This window comes from Triticum aestivum, chromosome 3A (genome assembly GCF_018294505.1).
Source record: "Triticum aestivum cultivar Chinese Spring chromosome 3A, IWGSC CS RefSeq v2.1, whole genome shotgun sequence".
NCBI classification, from domain to species: Eukaryota; Viridiplantae; Streptophyta; class Magnoliopsida; order Poales; family Poaceae; genus Triticum; species Triticum aestivum.
In genome coordinates, this window is record NC_057800.1 from 309786189 (window position 1) to 309806302 (window position 20114).

Here is a 20114-nt window from a genome sequence, read left to right on the forward strand (position 1 = left end):
CAAACTCTGCCCCACCGATTTGATCTATCCGGCACCACCGAGTTCCTTTGACATAGCCACTGCCAGAAACCCTAATCAATTCGGTCTCACCGATCAGGATCTCGGTCTCACCGAGATGGCAATGCAAACTCTCTGTTTCCCTTCGTAACGTTTCGGTCTTACCGAAATGAGCGATCAGTCACACCGAATTCGCAATGCAAACTCTCTATTTCCCATCGTAACGTTTCGGTTTTACTGAAATGAGCGATCGGTCCCACCGAGTTTGCCTGACTAACTCTCAGATTTGCTCATTGCTGAAATCGGTCTCACCGAGTTCATGCAATCGATCACACCGAGATAAGGTTTTGCCCTAACCCTAGCACATCGGTCCCATTGAGTTGATCATGTTGGTCCCACCGAGAATCTTAACGTTCACATTTTGAACTGAATCGGTCTCACCGAGGTCTCTTATTCGGTCTGACCGAGTGGGGTCAAATGTGTGTAACGGTTGGATTTTGTGTGGAGGCTATATATACCCCTTCACCCCCTTCTCTATTCAAGAGAGAGCCATCAGAACGTGCCTACACTTTCACTACTCATTTTCTGAGAGAAAACCACCTAATTATGTGTTGAGACCGAAACACCCCTCTTTTCCAAAAATTATCACAACCTGTACAAGTGTACATGCTAGCCGTGGAGACAGAGGCCTCAGTTCACTCTGTTTTCCATGACAGCTTGTCAGCATGGTGTTCTGTCATAATGTTCCCTCTCAAAAATTGGCTAGTTCGGGAGGCGCTGAGGAGAGAGTAGCAGTTTATGTGGAGTTGCGTCTGAGATTGCATGGGATGCTCCTGGAACGCCAACTACACACCTGAGTTCTTAGAGCTACTGTGTGACCCTAAGGGTCCTACTCATAGGGTCGTTTGGCGTTGCTTTGTGGCGCAATTCTGGGGGTTATGGAATGTGATTAACAAGCATTCTATTGAGAGAATTATCCCAGGTCTCCCAGCTGATTACATCTTCAAAACCATCTCTTTCTCTCAGCTCTGCCTCCCCCAAGGGAAGAAGCGCAGGGCAGCGTATGTCATCAATAGACATCTAACATCGAGCAGCTAATTGGGATCTTGGCTGCGTGTGTCTTGTGTTGCGAGTTTACGTACTTGCTTATGTGGCTTGTTTTGTTAAACTGATATCCTTGCTATCTTGCTTTCCATTTTATTCGGTTTGGTTGTAAGACTTTGTGTTTGCCTCTCGGTTGGGCTTTAATAATAATATAAAGCCAGACATTCTAAAGAAACCAAGAGTGACAAATTTTACCATGATGTAAAATCGATATATTTGAAGAATTACAAGATAGGATATATCCTAAATAGATTGCAGGATACAAAAAAGAAAACAGAGGGCTAGAACTGAAACGAGATGTACTTGTAGCAGCCCGAAGAAACAATAGAGGGTGGTAGCATAGTTACCTCGAGTTGTTGGCAGACATTATCCATGTCAACTGTACATACACCTTTGCATTTTATCTTGCAAACTCTCTTCCTCTTCCAGTGTGCATGAATGTTCTCCAACATATTGTGTGTTAAACCATCCCTGCCTGCAGAAATGCACATTCAAACTAAAAGGAACATAGCTGTAACTCCTAGCTTATTGAACGAGTTCATGAAACTTTACCCATATTGAGCTGCCGTTTCGCCTTGAGGTTTCCCTTGACGAGCACGGCGACCTCGTCTCTGGTGAGCGGTTCCCCGAGGACCTCCTCCCGGGACGCCGCTTGGTACCTTGGCTCCATCCCTGCGAGGAATGGCCCTGGCGACTGCACGGGCTTCACCCCTTTCTTGCCATGCGGCGGTAGCACGAAAGAGTCGAACTCAGGCAGCTCCTTGCGGCTCTTGGGGAGAGGCTTCCTTCCGGTCCACGGGCGCGGCGTGGCCTCGGGACCGAACGGCAGGAATGGAGCCTCCCGGAGCGCGACGGGGCGTGCTCGTGGGGCCTCCGTGTAGCTGTACTGGAACTCAAACGGCGCCCCCTCGAGGTGGTAGGCGAGGCCCCGGTCGGTGACCCGGATGCCGGCGGCGGGCTCGCCAGTGGTCGGGACGGGGATCTTCTTGGCACGGTTACCGCGCGAGAAGGCCGGGTGAGAGCCGACCGGAGCTCGGCGGCCCTCAGGGTCGTCGGCGGGTTGATTGTGGTGAGAGAGGGAGAGGGAGAGGCGGAGAGAGGTCCCGAGCCGTAGACCAGGGTGCTGGGCCGGAGCAGCGAGGAGGGAGCGAGAGGGGAGGGTGTTGGTTGCCATATGGATGGTTCACCGTCCAAGCTCTCGAGAGTGTAAAGGTTTATCTCATCTTTAAGGCTTGGGGGTCCTGGTTCGCGAGTTCCCTCTCCGCCGTTTGTTCCAGGTTGCGACTCGTGCCGTTGCCACGCCTTTCCCATCGTCCGATCGGGAGCTCCTAGACAGGGCTGTAAGAGCATCCTAAGGCGCTAAAAATCACCCCCTAAAAACGCACCGGCAAAGAGAGTGTATCAGAGACATGATGCCCTCAGTCGCGGCGCCCACGATTTATTTGAAAACCACAAACTAGACGTAAATTCATCCAAACTTCGACGAGTTAATACATATTTAAAATATTTTACAAAAAAAAAACGCTACTCGTCGCGTTCCGCCGTCGCCCTCGCCGCCCGCCGCCCTTAAAGCTCTACATGCCGAGGAGCCTGTAGAACTTCGTGTAGTCGCGCCGTCGTCGTCGTCGCCTCCTCCGTGGCCGTCGTCCCTGTTGCACCCCTCCCCAGGTTGGCGCGGCGGGTTGGACGGTCCGGGGGCGTCTTCGTCCTCGTCGCTGTCGAGGATCACCACGCCGTACTCGTCCTCGCGCCCACGTTTGCGGGCGGCTATCTCCTCCGGGGCTCGGCGCTGCCGGACCATCTCGTCACGGAGGTAGTCGTCCCGCGCCCATTTTAGGGCCTCCTCGTCGGAGAAGCCGCGCCGGACAATGGCCTTGTACTCCGCGGGGAGGCCGGGCTCCGCCTTCGGCCTGACGAGGATGAGGCGGCCAGAGGTGGGGGAGGAGTCGGCGATGCGGACGCCGGAGCTGCGGGTGCGGTGGCTGACCGGCGCGTCCTGGGGCTCCGGCTTGACGGGGCGGAGGCTGGGAGAGCCGGACAAGGAGGAGAACGCCCCCGGATCCATGCGCCTTGGCGTCCACGAGCTCCCACGCCGGCGGGAGATGGACGGGGAAGAGGGGTACTCCAGCCTGGGCGTGTTGCCGCCCTCGATGTACTCGAGGACGGCCTCCAGCGTGCAGCCGGGCACGCCCCACCATCGGCGGCGGCCTTCGGAGTTGAGGCTCACGGAGGGCACGACGCCGTTGGTGGCCTCGAGCTGCTCGGCGTGGCGGCGGCGGAAGTAGGGCTCCCACAGCGGGCTATCGGGGACGTACCGTGGGCCTTCCCTCGCCGCCTGCGGCAGAGAGACGCGGATACGCGTGATTTTCGCACGTCGCGCCGCTCCGGTGGGCGGTGGTGGCACCGGGACCCCGTCGGCACTGATCCTCAACGCCCCGGGCACCCGCATGTCCAGCGGGACCGGGTACTCGGCTTCATAGAGGAGCCGAGTTTCGTTCTCGTGGAGCTGGCGGCGGCCGAAGCCGTTCGCCGTCGCGTCGTCGCCTGGGAAGCGCTCCGCCATGGTTGAACTGGATCGGCGAGAGGAGAGGGAGGAACGGGGAGGAACGAGGCATCGGCGGTTGAGAGTCTGTGCGTCACCGGCGCACTGGGGGCGGCTTATATAGGCGGAGGTGCCGCGCGTACGTGTGCCCGCCGTGTTACGCGTGGCGGGCGAGGGACGCGCAGCGTCCGGTTGCGCCGCCCGTGAGGCATCAATGGAGGAGGCTGAACGGCGCGGCAGCGCGCGGTAGCTTTGGCATTGATTCGCCGCAGGAACCAAGCCGATGAGGACGACGAAGCGTCAAGAATAGCTGAGTCGCTGCCAAGGAGGACCCGCCGACTTTCGCGCCAATTTCGGCCCGAGCAGGCGAAAAAAGGACCTTTGAGGACGCGACTGGGCCGATTTTTCGGTGCCGGCTGCCGAAATATCGCCTAGGGGGCCTTGTTGGGGCGCGACTGGAGATGCTCTAAGAGCAACTCCAACGGACCGACCCAAACAAACGGCGCATTTGTCTGTTTTTTGTCCGTTTGGGTCAGCTGTTCGCCCGGCGTCCGTCCTGTTTTTGATATGGGTCGGCAGCGCGCCCAACACGTCGACCCATATGTGTCGGCGTGGCATGTTGGCCGCCCAATTTTACATGATTTGCATTCAACATATTGTCAAATGAAAATGTTAACAAGCCAAATATTCTGACCGCCCAAATAAATAGTATAGTTTTACAAGCCAAATACAAATAAAAATGTTTCACATGGTTTTGCAAACGAATAAAAGAAGATACATCTGTTGGTTGCCAACATGAGTCCACATATGCTCAGCCAAATCATTTACAGTTGCACGTGAGTTTCCTAATCACGCATGTCTTCATGGAATTGAGTGAACTGCTCAAATGTTGCCACTACTCCATGCTCGTGCACAATATTTTCACCCTGAAACTGGAAGCCTTGATCGTACAGATGTTCCGGACGCTCATCTTCTACGATCATATTGTGCATGATCACACAAGCAGTCATCACCTCCCACAGTTTCTACGTGCTCCAAGTATTAGCAGGATAACGAACGATGCCCCATCGAGATTGCAAAACACCAAAGACACGTTCGACATCCTTTCTAGCACTCTCTTGCTCTTGGAAAAATCTTTTCCTTTTCTCTCCGACAGGGTTGGGTATTGTCTTGACAATAGTGGTCTATTGAGGATAGATACCGTCACCCAGATAGCACCCTTTGTCGTAGTTGTGGCCGTTGACAGTAAAGTTCATCGATGGTTTGTTACCTTCTGCAAGCCTAGCAAACACCGGCGAGCGCTGAAGCATGTTGATATCATTGTGTGATCCAGTCATGCCAAAGAAAGAGTGCCAGATCCAGAGATCTTGAGACGCCACGGCCTCTAGTATGACAGTGCAAGCCCTGACATGTCCCTTATACTGTCCTTGCCAAGCAGAAGGACAGTTCTTCCACTCCCAGTGCATGCAGTCTATGCTGCCAAGCATCCCTGGAAAGCCCCTGCTGGCATTCATCGCCAACAAACGGGTTGTATCTTCAGCTGTCGGCTCTCTCAAGTATTTAGGGCCAAACACAGCAATAACAACCTTGCAAAACTTATACAGTGACTCTAGGCATGTAGACTCGCTCATACAGACGTACTCGTCAATGAGATCACTAGGCACTCTGTATGCAAGCATTCGGATGGTGGCAGTGCATTTCTGATAAGAGCAGAAAGCAACCTTGCCGACGGCATCCTCCTTGCACTTGAAGTAGTCATCATAGCCGACCACTCCCTCTCTAATATGGTTGAAAACATGCCTACTCATACGGAACCGGCGGTGGAATTTGTGATGTTTGAACAACGGGTTTGTTGTATCAAAGTAGTCCTTCCAGAGAAGGAAATGCCCGCTCTCTCAGTTGTGATTCAACGCCGGAAGGTAATGACCCACAATTATAGGGGATCTATCGTACTCCTTTTGATAAGTAAGAGTGTCAAACCCAACGAGGAGCAGAAGGAAATGATAAGCGGTTTCCAGTAAGGTATTCTCTGCAAGTACTGAAATAAGTGGTAATAGATAGTTTTGTGATAGGATAATTTGTAACGAGCAACAAGTAACAAAAGTAAATAAAGTGCAGCAAGGTGGCCCAATCCTTTTGTAGCAAAGGACAAGCCTGCACAAACTCTTATAAGATGTAAAGCGCTCCCGAGGACACATGGGAATATCGTTAAGCTAGTTTTCATCACGTTCATATGATTCGCGTTCGATACATTGATAATTTGGTATGTGGGTGGACCGGTGCTTGGTGTTGCCCTTACTTGGACAAGCATCCCACTTATGATTAACCTCTATTGCAAGCATCCGCAAGTACAACAAAAGTATTAAGCTAAACCTAACCATAGCATGAAACATATGGATCCAAATCAGCCCCTTACGAAGCAACGCCTAACTATGGTTTAAGCTTCTGTCACTCTAGCAACCCATCATCTACTTATTACTTCCCAATGCCTTCCTCTAGGCCCAAACAATGTTGAAGTGTTATGTAATCGACGTTCACATAACACCACTAGAGGAGAGACAACATACATCTCATCAAAATACCGAACGAATACCATACCAAATTCACATGACTACTAATAGCAAGACTTCTCCCATGTCCTCAGGAACAAAAGTAACTACTCACAAAGCATAAACATGTTCATAATCAGAGGGGTATTAATGTGCATATAGGATCTGAACATATGATCTTCCACCAATTAAACCAACTAGCATCAACTACAAGGAGTAATTAACACTACTAGCAACCTACTAGCACCAATCCCGGACTTGGAGACAAGAATTGGATACAAGAGATAAACTAGGGTTTTGAGATGAGATGGTGGTGATAAAGATGTTGATGGAGATTGCACTCTCCTGATGAGAGGAGCGTTGGTGATGACGGTGGCGATGACTTCCCCCTCCGGGAGGGAAGTTTTCCCGGCAGAACAACTCCGCCAGAACCCTAGATTGGTTACGCCAAGGTTCCGCCTCGTGGCGGCGGAGTTTCGTCTGAGAAGATGGCTTATGATTTTTTTCCATCGAAAGAGTCCATATAGCAGAAGATAGTCACTGGAGGGCCACCAGGGGGCCCACGAGGTAGGGGGCGCGCCCAGGGGGGTAGGGCGCGCCCCCCACCCTCGTGGGCAGGGTGTGCCCCCCTGGTGAAGTTCTTGCGCTCAATGTTTTTTATATATTTGAAAAACATCATCCGTGAAGTTTTAGGACTTTGGGAGCTGTGCAAAATAGGTCTCTAATATTTGCTCCTTTTCCAGGCAGAATCCCAGCTGTCAGCATTCTCCCTCTTTATGTAAACCTTGTAAAATAAGAGAGAATAGGCATAAGTATTGTGACATAATGTGTAATAACAACCCATAATGCAATAAAATATTTATATAAAAGCATGATGCAAAATGGACGTATCAACTCCCCCAAGCTTAGACATCGCTTGTCCTCAAGCGGAAAGCCGAAATCGAAAAAATATGTCCATATGTTTAGAGATGAAGGTGTCGATAAAAATAAAATACGGACATGAGGGCATCATGATCATTCTTAGAGCAGCAACTTATATAATTCTTGTCATATGATATCTTATGCTAGAGTAATAATTCAATCACAATATCAAGTATGAATCGTAAACTTCATTGAAAACCGACAAACTATAATCACAGTCACTGAGGCAATCGCAATTTATCATAACATAAGAAAGAGTCAATGTATAAGAGCTTTTCAGCAAGTCCACATACTCAACTATCATATAGTCTTTCACAATTGCTGACACTCACACAATACTTATGGGTATGGAGTTTTAATCGGACACAGAGAAACATAGGGGCTTATAGTTTTTGCCTCCCAACGTTTTACCTCAAGGGTAATGTCAACAGTAATAGTTCATGAAAACTCACATCCAATTAGCCATATATACCAGGATCTTTCCAACACATTGTGCTTGCCAAAGGATAAAATGTAAAAAGGAAGGGTGAAGATCACCATGACTCTTATGCAATGTAGGAGATAAAAATAAAAGATAGGCCCTTCGCAGAGGGAAGCAGAGGTTGTCATGCGCTTTTATGGGTTGGATGCACAAAATCTTAATGCGAAAGAACGTCATTTTATATTGCCACTTGTGATATGGACCTTTATTATGCAGTCTATCGCTTTTATTACTTCCATATCACATGATCGTATAAAGCTTATTTTCTCCACACCAATCAATCATACATATTTAGAGAGCAATTTTTTATTGCTTGCACCGATGACATCTTACTTGATGGATCTTACTCAATCCATAGGTAGATATGGTGGACTCTTATGGCAAGACTGGTTTAAGGGTGTTTGGAAGCACAAGTAGTATCTCTACTTGGTGCAATGAATTTGGCTAGCATGAGGGGGAAAGGCAAGCTCAACATGTTGGAAGATCCAAGACAATATAATTTATCTCAGATGTAAGAAAACATAACCCATTACGTTGTCTTCCTTGTCCAATATCAACTCTTTAGCATGTCATATTTTAATGAGTGATCACAATTATAAAAGATGTCCAAGATAGTATATTTATATGTGAAGACCTCTCTTTCTTTATTACTTCCTATTAATTGCAACAATGACCAAAACTGTGTTTGTCAACCCTCAATAACTTTTATTCATCATACTCTTTCTATGTGAGCTCATTACTCTCCATAAGACTGATATGATCTCTTTGTTTCTTTTTATTTCTTTCTCTTTTCTTTTATTCCTTTAGGATCGTGGCAAAATAATCAAGCCCTTGACTCAACACTAATCTTTATTATATAGTTCACGGACTCGATTACATAGAAGGATAAAAAATCAAAACTCACAACTAGATCATACTAAGAACTTTTATTCTACTAGATCAAGATATTACCAAAAGGATCGAACTAAGAAAAACGGTAAAGATAAAATGATGGTGATACGATACCGGGGCACTCCCCCAAGCTTGATAGTTGCCAAGTGGAGTGCCCATACCAGATACTCAAATCTTCTTTGTTGGTGGAGACGGTGGAGATTTTGTTGATGGCGTAGGCTTCTTCCTTAACTTGCATTTGAGGACGGAATTTTGGTCCCTTAGGTCCTCGATCTCCTATTCCAGGCTCAGTATCTTTTTGCATAGTTCCTGCTTGTTCTCCTGCAAGAGGCGAAAAGGGATAAACTCGATCTTAGGTTTCTTTACTCTATCCGGGAGACTTGACTTTTTGAACTCCACATGCATATCCCTAGGTTGAGGTAGTGGGACTTCGTCTTCATATGAGCTCGTCTCCTCCTTTCCCTTGGGTTCATAGTCCTCTTCTTCTTCCGTAGTCCAACTGCAATGCTCCACATCCCCATAGATGTTAGGAACTACAAGGTAATCAGCCACGTAGCTTTCTCCTTCTGAATCCTGGGACGACATGTTGCTCTGTCTGCAGCAGGACAGCTCAAAACAAAGACAAGGAATTTTTGCGTGATACGGGAGTCAAAACCCCCGGGAGATTATATAATGAATTTTTACCGACCAAAATACGTGTCGTGTACGAAAACGGAGTCCGTAGAGCACACGAGGTGCCCACGAGGTAGGGGGCGCGCCCAGTAGGGTAGGGCGTGCCCTCCACCCTCATGGAGCCCTCGTGTCCTTCCCGGACTGTTGCTTATTTTTCTATTTTTCTAAATATTCCAAAACAGAGAAATATTGCCTTAAAAACTGTTTTGGAGTCAGTTTACTTACCGTACCACATACTGATTCCTTTTCGGAGTCTGAATTCCGGAAAGTGTCCTTTATGTATTCCTCCGGGGTTACGGTTTCAATAACATTGGTTTCAACATTTATGGGATTACCTGAGATATAGTGTTTAATTCTTTGACCGTTCACCACCTTCGGATTTGTGCCTTCGAAGTTGTTGATTTTTATGGCACCGGAACGATAGACCTCCTCGATAACGTAAGGACCCTCCCATTTAGAGAGAAGTTTTCCTGCAAAAAATCTTAAACGAGAGTTGTATAGCAATACATAATCACCTACGTTAAACTCACGCTTTTGTATCCTTTTGTCATGCCATCTTTTAACTTTTTCTTTAAACAACTTGTCATTTTCATACGCTTGGGTTCTCCATTCATCAAGTGAGCTAATATCAAATAACCTCTTCTCACTGGCAAGTTTAAAATCATAATTAAGTTCTTTAATAGCCCAATAAGCCGTGTGTTCTAGTTCAAGAGGTAAGTGACATGCTTTTCCATAGACCATTTTGTACGGAGACATACCCATAGGATTTTTATATGCAGTTCTATAGGCCCATAATGCATCATCAAGTTTCTTGGACCAATTCTTTCTGGACCTATTAACAGTCTTTTGCAAAATTAATTTGAGTTCTCTATTACTCAATTCTACTTGACCACTAGACTGAGGGTGATAAGGAGATGCAATTCTATGATTAACATCATATTTAGCAAGCATTTTACGGAAAGCGCCATGAATAAAATGTGAACCACCATCAATCATTAAATATCTAGGGACTCCAAACCTTGGAAAAATAACTTCTTTAAGCATTTTAATAGAAGTGTTATGATCAACACTACTAGTTGGAATAGCTTCTACACACTTAGTAACGTAATCAACAGCAACTAAAATATGTGTATAACCATTAGAGGAAGGAAAAGGTCCCATATAGTCAAAGCCCCAAACATCAAATGATTCAATAACAAGTGAATAATTCAAAGGAATTTCTTGACGTCTACTAATATTACCAATTCTTTGACATTCATCACAAGATAAGACAAACTTACGGGCATCCTTGAAGAGAGTAGGCCAATAAAAACCAGATTGCAGTACCTTATGTGCAGTTCTATCTCCAGCATGGTGTCCTCCATAAGCTTCGGAGTGACACTTGCGTAGGATTTGTTCCTGTTCATGCTCAGGTACACAACGTCTAATAACACCATCTACTCCTTCTTTATAAAGATGTGGGTCATCCCAAAAGTAATGCCTCAAATCATAGAAGAACTTTTTCTTTTGCTGGTATGTGAAACTAGGTGGTATAAACTTAGCAACAATGTAAATAGCATAGTCAGCATACTATGGAGCAGTATGAGAAGTATTTATGGCATTTAATTGCTCATCAGGAAATCTATCATCAATAGGTAGTGGGTCATCAAGCACATTTTCTAGCCTAGACAAGTTGTCTGCAACGGGGTTCTCAGCTCCTTTTCTATCAACAATATGTAAATCAAATTCTTGAAACAAGAGAACCCATCTAATTAGTCTAGGTTTAGCATCTTTATTTTCCATAAGATATTTGATAGCAGCATGATCAGTGTGAATAGTTACTTTAGAATCAACAATATAAGGTCTAAACTTATCACAAGCAAATACAACTGCTAAGAATTCTTTTTCAGTAGTAGCATAATTTCTTTGAGCATTGTATAGAGTTTTACTAGCATATTGAATAACATTTAGTTTCTTATCAACTCTTTGTCCTAGAACAACACCTACAGCATAATCACTAGCATCGCACATAATTTCAAACGGTAAATTCCAATCAGGTGGCTGAACAATGGGTGTAGAGATCAATGCTTTCTTAAGTATTTCAAATTCTTCTACACAATCATCATCAGAGGAAAATGGTATATCTTTTTGTAATAAATTAGTCAGAGGCCGAGAGATTTTTGAGAAGTCCCTAATGAACCTCCTATAAAAACCGGCATGACCAAGGAAACTTCTTATACCTTTGATGTCCTTGGGACATGGCATCTTTTCAATAGCATCAACCTTGGCTTTATCAACTTCAATACCTCTTTCAGAAACTTTATGCCCCAGGACAATACCTTCATTAACCATAAAGTGGCACTTTTCCCAATTCAAGACAAGATTAGTTTCTTCACATCTCTACAAAACTCGATCAAGGTTGCTCAAGCAATCATCAAAAGAAGATCCATAGACGGAAAAGTCATCCATGAAAACCTCACAAATCTTTTCACAAAAGTCAGAGAATATAGCCATCATGCATCTTTGAAAGGTAGCAGGTGCATTACATAAACCAAAAGGCATACGTCTATAAGCAAAAGTACCAAAAGGGCAAGTAAAAGTAGTCTTTGATTGATCTTTGGCTGACACAGTTATTTGAGAGAAACCAGAATAACCATCTAGAAATAAAAAATGTGTATGTTTGGATAATCTTTCTAGCATTTGATCAATAAAAGGTAAGGGGTAATGATCTTTTTAGTAGCCTTATTTAATTTGCGGAAATCAATTACCATCCTATAACCAGTAATAATTCTTTGAGGAATAAATTCATATTTATCATTAGGAACAACAGTAATACCTCCCTTCTTAGGGACACAATGGACGGGACTTACCCACTTACTATCAGCAACGGGATAAATCTCCTTTCTTACCACTTCTTTCATTTTAGGATTCAGACGGCGTTGATGATCATGAACTGGTTTAGCATCTTCTTCCAAATTAATTTTATGTTGACATAGAGTGGGACTAATGCCCTTAAGATCATCAAGAGTATACCCAATAGCAGCACGGTGCTTCTTCAGAGTTTTTAATAATCTCTTCATGTTCTGAAAGGTTAGCACTAATAATAACAGGGTATATCCTTTTCTCATCAAGATAAGCATATTTAATAGTATCGGGTAATGGTTTAAGCTCAAACACGGGATCACCCTTGGGTGGAGGAGGATCCCCTAGGATTTCAACAGGTAAATTGTTTTTCAGAATAGGTTCTTGTTTAAAGAATACTTCATCTAATTCCCTTCTTTCATTCATAAACATATCATTTTCATGGTCTAGCAAATATTGTTCTAAAGGATCACTAGGAGGTACGGCAATAGAAGCAAGACCAATAATTTCATCCTTACTAGGTAATTCTTCTTCACGGTGTTGTCTACTAAATTTAGAATAATTAAATTCATGAGTCATATCATCTAAACCGACAGTAACAACATCCCTTTTGCAATCTATGGTCGCATTAATAGTATTTAAGAAGGGTCTACCAAATATAATGGGACAAAAACTATCTTGTGGGGAACCAAGAACAAGAAAACCAGCAGGATATTTAGTTTTCCCACACAAGACTTCAACATCTCTAACAATTCCCATTGGTGAAATAGTATCTCTATTAGCAAGTTCAATTGTGACATCAATATCTTCTAATTCAGCGGGTGCAATGTCATGCATAATTTCTTTGTATAAGTCAATAGGTATTGCACTAGCACTAGCACCCATATCACATAAGCCATGATAACAATGATCTCCTATTTTAACAGAAATAACAGGCATGCCTACCACAGGTCTAGGTTTATATGTATCACGGGGTTTAGTAATTCTAGCAGATTCATTACAGAAATAAATAACATGCCCATCTATATTATCAGACAAGAGATCTTTAACAATAGCAATATTAGGTTCAACTTTAACTTGCTCAGAAGGTGTATATGTTTTAATATTGCTTTTACAAACCATAGTTGAAGCTTTAGCATGATCCTTTATCCTAACAGGGAAAGGTGGTTTCTCAACATAAGAAGTAGGAACAATAGGATCATTATAAGTAATAGTCTTTTCTTCAACTTTAATAGGTGCAACTAATTTTACTTCTATGGAGGATGATATTTAAACCACTTCTCCTTGGGGAGATCAACATAAGCAGCAAAAGATTCACAGAAAGAAGCTACTATTTTAGAGTCAAGTCCATATTTAGTGCTAAATTTACGAAAAATATCGGTATCCATAAAAGATTTAACACAATCAAAACTAGGTGTCATACCTGACTCCTTACCATTGTCGAGGTCCCAATCTTCGGAGTTGCGTTTAATTCTTTCCAATAAATCATATTTGAATTCAATAGTCTTCATCATAAAAGAGCCAGCACAAGATGTTGGGGAACGTAGTAATTTCAAAATTTTCCTACGCACATGCAAGACCATGGTGATGCATAGCAACGAGAGGGGAGAGTGTTGTCCACGTACCCTCGTAGACCGAAAGCGGAAGCGTTAGCACAACGCGGTTGATGTAGTCGTACGTCTTCACGATTCGACCGATCAAGTACCGAACGCACGGCACCTCCGAGTTCTGCACACGTTCAACTCGATGACGTCCCTCGAACTCCAATCCAGCCGAGTGTTGAGGGAGAGTTTCGTCAGCACGACGGCGTGGTGACGATGATGATGTTCTACCGACGCAGGGCTTCGCCTAAGCACCGCTATGATATGATCGAGGTGGATTATGGTGGAGGGGGGCACCGCACACGACTAAGAGATCAATAGATCAATTGTTGTGTCTTTGGGATGCCCCCTGCCCCCGTATATAAAGGAGTGGAGGAGGGGGAGGGCCGGCCCTCTCTATGGCATGCCCTAGGGGAGTCCTAGTCCCACCGGGAGTAGGATTCCCCCTTTCCTAGTAGAACTAGGAGCCCTTCCAAGTAGTAGGAGTAGGAGGGAAGGAAAGGGAAGGGAAAAGGAGAAGGAAGGAAGGGGGCGCCCCCCTCCCTAGTCCAATTCGGACCAGCCCATGGGGAGGGGTGCGGCCACCCTTTGAGGCCTTTCTTTCCTTTCTCGTATGGCCCATTAAGGCCCAATACGAATTCCCGTAACTCCCTGGTACTCCCAAAAATACCCGAATCACTCGGAACCTTTCCGATGTCCGAATATAGTCGTCCAATATATTGATCGTTATGTCTCAACCATTTCGAGACTCCTCGTCATGTCCATGATCTCATCCGGGACTCCGAACTCCTTCGGTACATCAAAACATATAAACTCATAATATAACCGTCATCGAACTTTAAGCGTGCGGACCCTACGGGTTTGAGAACTATGTAGACATGAACAAGACACGTCTCCTATCAATAACCAATAGCGGAACCTGGATGCTCATATTGGCTCCTACATATTCTATGAAGATCTTTATCGATCAAACCGCATAACAACATACGTTGTTCCCTTTGTCATCGGTATGTTACTTGCCCGAGATTCGATCGTCGGTATCTCAATACCTAGTTCAATCTCGTTACCGGCAAGTCTCTTTAATCGTTCCGTAATACATCATCCCGCAACTAACTCATTAGTTGCAATGCTTGCAAGGCTTATAGTGATGTGCATTACCGAGTGGGCCCAGAGATACCTCTCCGACAATCGGAGTGACAAATCCTAATCTCGAAATACGCCAACTCAACAAGTACCTTCGGAGACACCTGTAGAGAACCTTTATAATCACCTAGTTACGTTGTGACATTTGGTAGCACATAAAGTGTTCCTCCGATAAACGGGAGTTGCATAATCTCATAGTCATAGGAACATGTATAAGTCATGAAGAAAGCAATAGCAACAAACTAAACGATCAAGTGCTATGCTAACAGAATGGGTCAAGTCAATCACATCATTCTCTAATGATGTGACCCCGTTAATCAAATGACAACTCATGTCTATGGCTAGGAAACTTAACCATCTTTGATTCAACGATCTAGTCAAGTAGAGGCATACTAGTGACATACTGTTTGTCTATGTATTCACACATGTATTATGTTTCCGGTTAATACAATTCTAGCATGAATAATAAAAATTTATCATGATATAAGGAAATAAATAATAACTTTATTATTGCCTCTAGGGCATATTTCCTTCAATCTCCCACTTGCACTAGAGTCAATAATCTAGTTCACATCGCCTTGTGATTTAACATCAATAGTTCATATTACCATGTGATTAACACCCATAGTTCACATCGTCATGTGACCAACACCCAAAGGGTTTAATAGAGTCAATAATCTAGTTCACATCGCTATGTGATTAATACCCAAAGAGTGCTAAGGTGTGATCATGTTTTGCTTGTGAGGGAAGTTTAGTCAATGGGTCTGCCACATTCAGATCCGTATGTATTTTTGCAAATTTCTATGTCAACAATGCTCTGCACGGAGCTACTCTAGCTAATTGCTCCCACTTTCAATATGTATCCAGATTGAGACTTTGAGTCATCTGGATCACTGTCAAAACTTGCACCGATGTAACCCTTTACGAAGAACCTTTTGTCACCTCCATAATCGAGAAACATATCCTTATTCCACTAAGGATAATTTTGACCAATGTCCAGTGATCTACTCCTAGATCACTATTGTACTCCCTTGCCAAACTTAGGGCAGGGTATACAATAGGTCTGGTACACAGCATGGCATACTTTATAGAACCTATGGCCGAGGCATAGGGAATGACTTTCATTCTCTCTCTATCGTCTGCCGTGGTCGGGTTTTGAGTCTTACTCAACTTCACACCTTGTAACACGGGCAAGAACTCCTTCTCTGACTGTTCCATTTTGAACTACTTCAAAATCTTGTCAAGGTATGTACTCATTGAACAAGCATCTTGATTTATCTCTATAGATCTTGATGCTCAATATGTAAGCAGCTTCACCGAGGTCTTTCTTTGAAAAACTCCTTTCAAACATTCCTTTATGATTTGCAGAATAATTCTACATTATCTCCGATCAATAATATGTCATTCACATATACTTATCAGAAATGTTGTAGTGCTCCCACTCACTTTCTTGAAAATACAGGCTTCACTTCAAGTCTGTATAAAACTATATGCTTTGATCAACTTATCAAAGCGCATATTCCAACTCTGAGATGCTTGCACCAGTCCATAGATGGATTGCTGGAGCTTGCATATTTTGTTAGCACCTTTAGGATTGACAAAACTTTCTTGTTGCATCATATACAACTCTTCTTTAATAAATCCATTAAGGAATGTAGTTTTGTTTATCCATTTGCCAGATTTCATAAAATGTGGCAATTGCTAACATGATTCAGACAGACTTAAGCATAGATACGAGTGAGAAATTCTCATCGTAGTCAACACCTTGAACTTGTCGAAAACCTTTTTGCGACAGTTCTAGCTTTGTAGATAGTAACACTACTATCAGCGTCCGTCTTCCTCTTGAAGATCCATTTATTTTCCATGGCTTGCCGATCAACGGGCAAGTCAACCAAAGTCCACACTTTGTTCTCATACATGGATCCCATCTCAGATTTCATGGCCTCAAGCCATTTTGCGGAATCTGGGCTCATCATCGCTTCCTCATAGTTCGTAGGCTCGTCATGGTCAAGTAACATGACCTCCAGAACAGGATTACCGTACCACTCTGGTTTACCTACGAGGTTCGGTAGTAACTTGATCTGAAGTTACATGATCATCATCATTAGCTTCCTCACTAATTGGTGTAGTAGTCACAGGAACATATTTCTGTGATGAACTACTTTCCAATAAGGGAGCAGGTACAATTACCTCATAAAATTATACTTTCCTTCCACTCACTTCTTTCGAGAGAAACTCCTTCTCTAGAAAGGATCCATTCTCAGAAATGAATATCTTGCCTTCGGATCTGTGATAGAAGGTGTACCCAACAGTTACTTTTGGGTATCCTATGAAGATGCACTTCTCCGACTTGGGTTTGAGCTTATCAAGATGAAACTTTTTCACATAAGCATTGCAACCCCAAACTTTAAGAAATGACAGCTTAGGTTTCTTGCTAAACCATAGTTCATACAGTGTCGTCTCAATGGATTTAGATGGTGCCCTTTTTAATGTGAATGCAGCTGTCTCTAATGCATAACCCCAAAACAATAGTGGTAAATCAGTAAGAGACATCATAGATCGCACCATATCTAGTAAAGTACGATTACGACGTCCGAACACACCATTACGTTGTGGTATTTCGGGTGGCGTGAGTTGCGAAACTATTTCGCATTGTTTCAAATGTAGACCAAACTCGTAACTCAAATATTCTCCTCCACGATCAGATCGTAGAAACTTTATTTTCTTGTTACGATGATTTTCAACTTCACTCTGAAATTCTTTGAACTTTTCAAATGTTTCAGACTAATGTTTCATCAAGTAGATATACTCATATCTGCTCAAATCATCTGTGAAGATCAGAAAATAATGATACCTGCCGCGAGCCTCAATATTCATCAGACCACATACATCAGTATGTATGATTTCCAACAAATCTCTTGCTCGCTCCATTGTTCCGGAGAATGGAGTCTTAGTCATCTTGCCCATGAGGCATGGTTCGCAACCATCAACTGATTCATAATCAAGTGATTCCAAAAGCCCATCAACATGGAGTTTCTTCATGCGCTTTACACCAATATGACCTAACCGATAGTGCCACAAATAAGTTGCACTATCATTATTAACTTTGCATCTTTTGGCTTCAATATTATAAAAATGTGTATCACCATGATCGAGATCCAACAAACTATTTTCATTGAGTGTAGGACCATAGAAGGTTTTATTCATGTAAACAGAACAACAATTATTCTCTAACTTACATGAATAACCATATTGCAATAAACATGATCCAATCATATTCATGCTCAACGCAAACACTAAATAACATTTATTTTAGGTACCACTAATCCCGAAAGTATAGGGAGTGTGCGATGTGTAGCGACCAGACCTCAAACGGTCCAATCTTTGTGCTACGGTGTCATCCCTGGATCAGTAATGCTGACACCACACAGTACTTGAAGGACTTATAACAGAGTAGCAATCACACACTTATTACATCGAGTGTCTCAAAAGAGAACTTATAACAATAAATATGGCTTAAGGCCATCTAATAATGATAACAATGAAAGGCTTGGAAGATAAGTGAATCCATCAACTCCAACGGCATCACTGAGTATAGAACCACGACCTAAAAACACCTCACTCGTCGTTTGAAAAGTCTGCAACATGAACGTTGCAGCCCGAAACGGGTCAGCACATGGAATATGCTCGCAATGTAACACATAGAGAACAATGAAAGAATAAGGCTATTCTATATGCATATTTGGCTGGTGGAAAGCTCTATGGTTATAATTTTGCATAAAGCCAAATTTTCCCTACTGTAAAGGAATAAATTTTATTTAACTATCATGGTGGTTGTTAAACATTGAGAGTGTAGACACGCTCTCAATCCCAATTAAACATCAACATTAAAACCTCAACAAAATTAATTAGAGTAACATGATGAGATTCACATGATAATCGAAGTACTAGTTACTCAAGATGTCCATAACCGGGGACACGGCTAACCATGATTAGTTTATACACTCTGCAGAGGTTTGCACACTTTTCCCCACAAGACTTGATCTCCTCCGTTGGGATTCTCGCACTACATGGTGTTTGGGAAACGGATGACCGAGACATAGTCTTTCAGAAGCGCTAGCACCTTACGATCGGGTAGACCGTTACACCTACTTTCCCCTACATCTGCTAGTCCACCACTGTAAGAGTTCGCACAACTTAGTCAACTATGCTAGAGCCCATAGTAGCTTGTGGCTGCACACGGAAGTTTCTAGCATGAATAATCTCATGATCCCTTTGAGCCTGGGTGGCGGTCCTAAAGAAAAACAGGCAATCGCTGGAATACCCAGGTGCCTCAATCCACCCATATGTGTATTTAAGTTGCCACCTTAGATAAACCATTAATTTAACAAACTCACATCTATCATGGATTTCACTCACCCAATCCACGTCTACTAGCATAGCATGGCATAATAAGCAAACTTAGAAGTAACTCCCAAAGGGTTGATAATAAACAGGTAATAGGTACTACCTCAACTACTTCCCAAACCCACAATTTAATTAGATCCTAATCATGCAATGTGTGAGGGTTGATCTAATGCAATAAAAACTGGGTAGTAGGAGGTATGATCAAAGTGTTACTTGCCTTGCTGATGATCCGCAAAACAAAGCGATTCGAAGTAGCAAGCGGCGCACTCCAGTACTCTATCACAGACAAACAAGCATACAATAAGTACTCAACTAATGCACAAGTAAAACTCAAATAAGAGATCTAACCATAAAGTTCAACTTAAGAACTCCGGTTGGCAAAAAGAATCAAATCGAACGAAGCAATGAAAGACAAACGACAAAAGAAACAGGCTTCATTTACTATTCTGGATCTAGGTAACATTTTACATGGCAAAAACTTGTTTGAGTTGGTTAAACGGAAAGAGGGTTTCGAGACGAAACTCTAGGCGCTTGAATCGCCTGATTCCGATAAACGAGCGAAAAGTTATACTAGAACGAAAATCGGATCAGAAATCACGATCAGAAAAATCACGGATTTAATCCGAGAAAAAGAAAAACGACGAACAGATTAACGAACGAACGTTCGTTATCTGGATCTAAACGATGAATGCGTTCGTTAAAACCAATGAACGAGCGAACGCTCGCTAATTAACTAAACCGAAAAACCAATCTATCGAAAAAACGGATCTAAAAAAACCAAAAAAAAACCGATGGAAAAACCGAACGGTTTTTCTAAAAAAACGGCGGCGACGGCGAGCAGCGGCGGCGGCGGCACTTAGGGTTTGGGGTGGCTCGGCGCGGCTCTTGGCTGCCTCGGCCCGAGGTCGCAGTATATAAAGCCCCCACCCCTGGAGGAGTCGAGGCCGGATACGCCCCGTAGGTCG

At 43.7% G+C, this 20114-nt stretch overlaps 1 protein-coding gene across 1 annotated transcript in view; it reads right to left on the reverse strand.

The window, feature by feature from the left end:
- LOC123061224 (CRS2-associated factor 1, chloroplastic) overlaps window positions 1-2322 on the reverse strand; it is a 28954-nt gene extending 26632 nt beyond the window's left edge. Inside the window, exons 1-2 of the mRNA XM_044484220.1 lie at window positions 1654-2322; window positions 1449-1576 (exon numbers count right to left, since the gene is read on the reverse strand). Coding sequence (XP_044340155.1) covers window positions 1449-1576; window positions 1654-2275 — 750 coding nt within the window. The 5' untranslated portion in view covers window positions 2276-2322. The remainder of the gene's footprint in view (window positions 1-1448; window positions 1577-1653) is intronic.
- Window positions 2323-20114: the final 17792 nt, after the last annotated feature.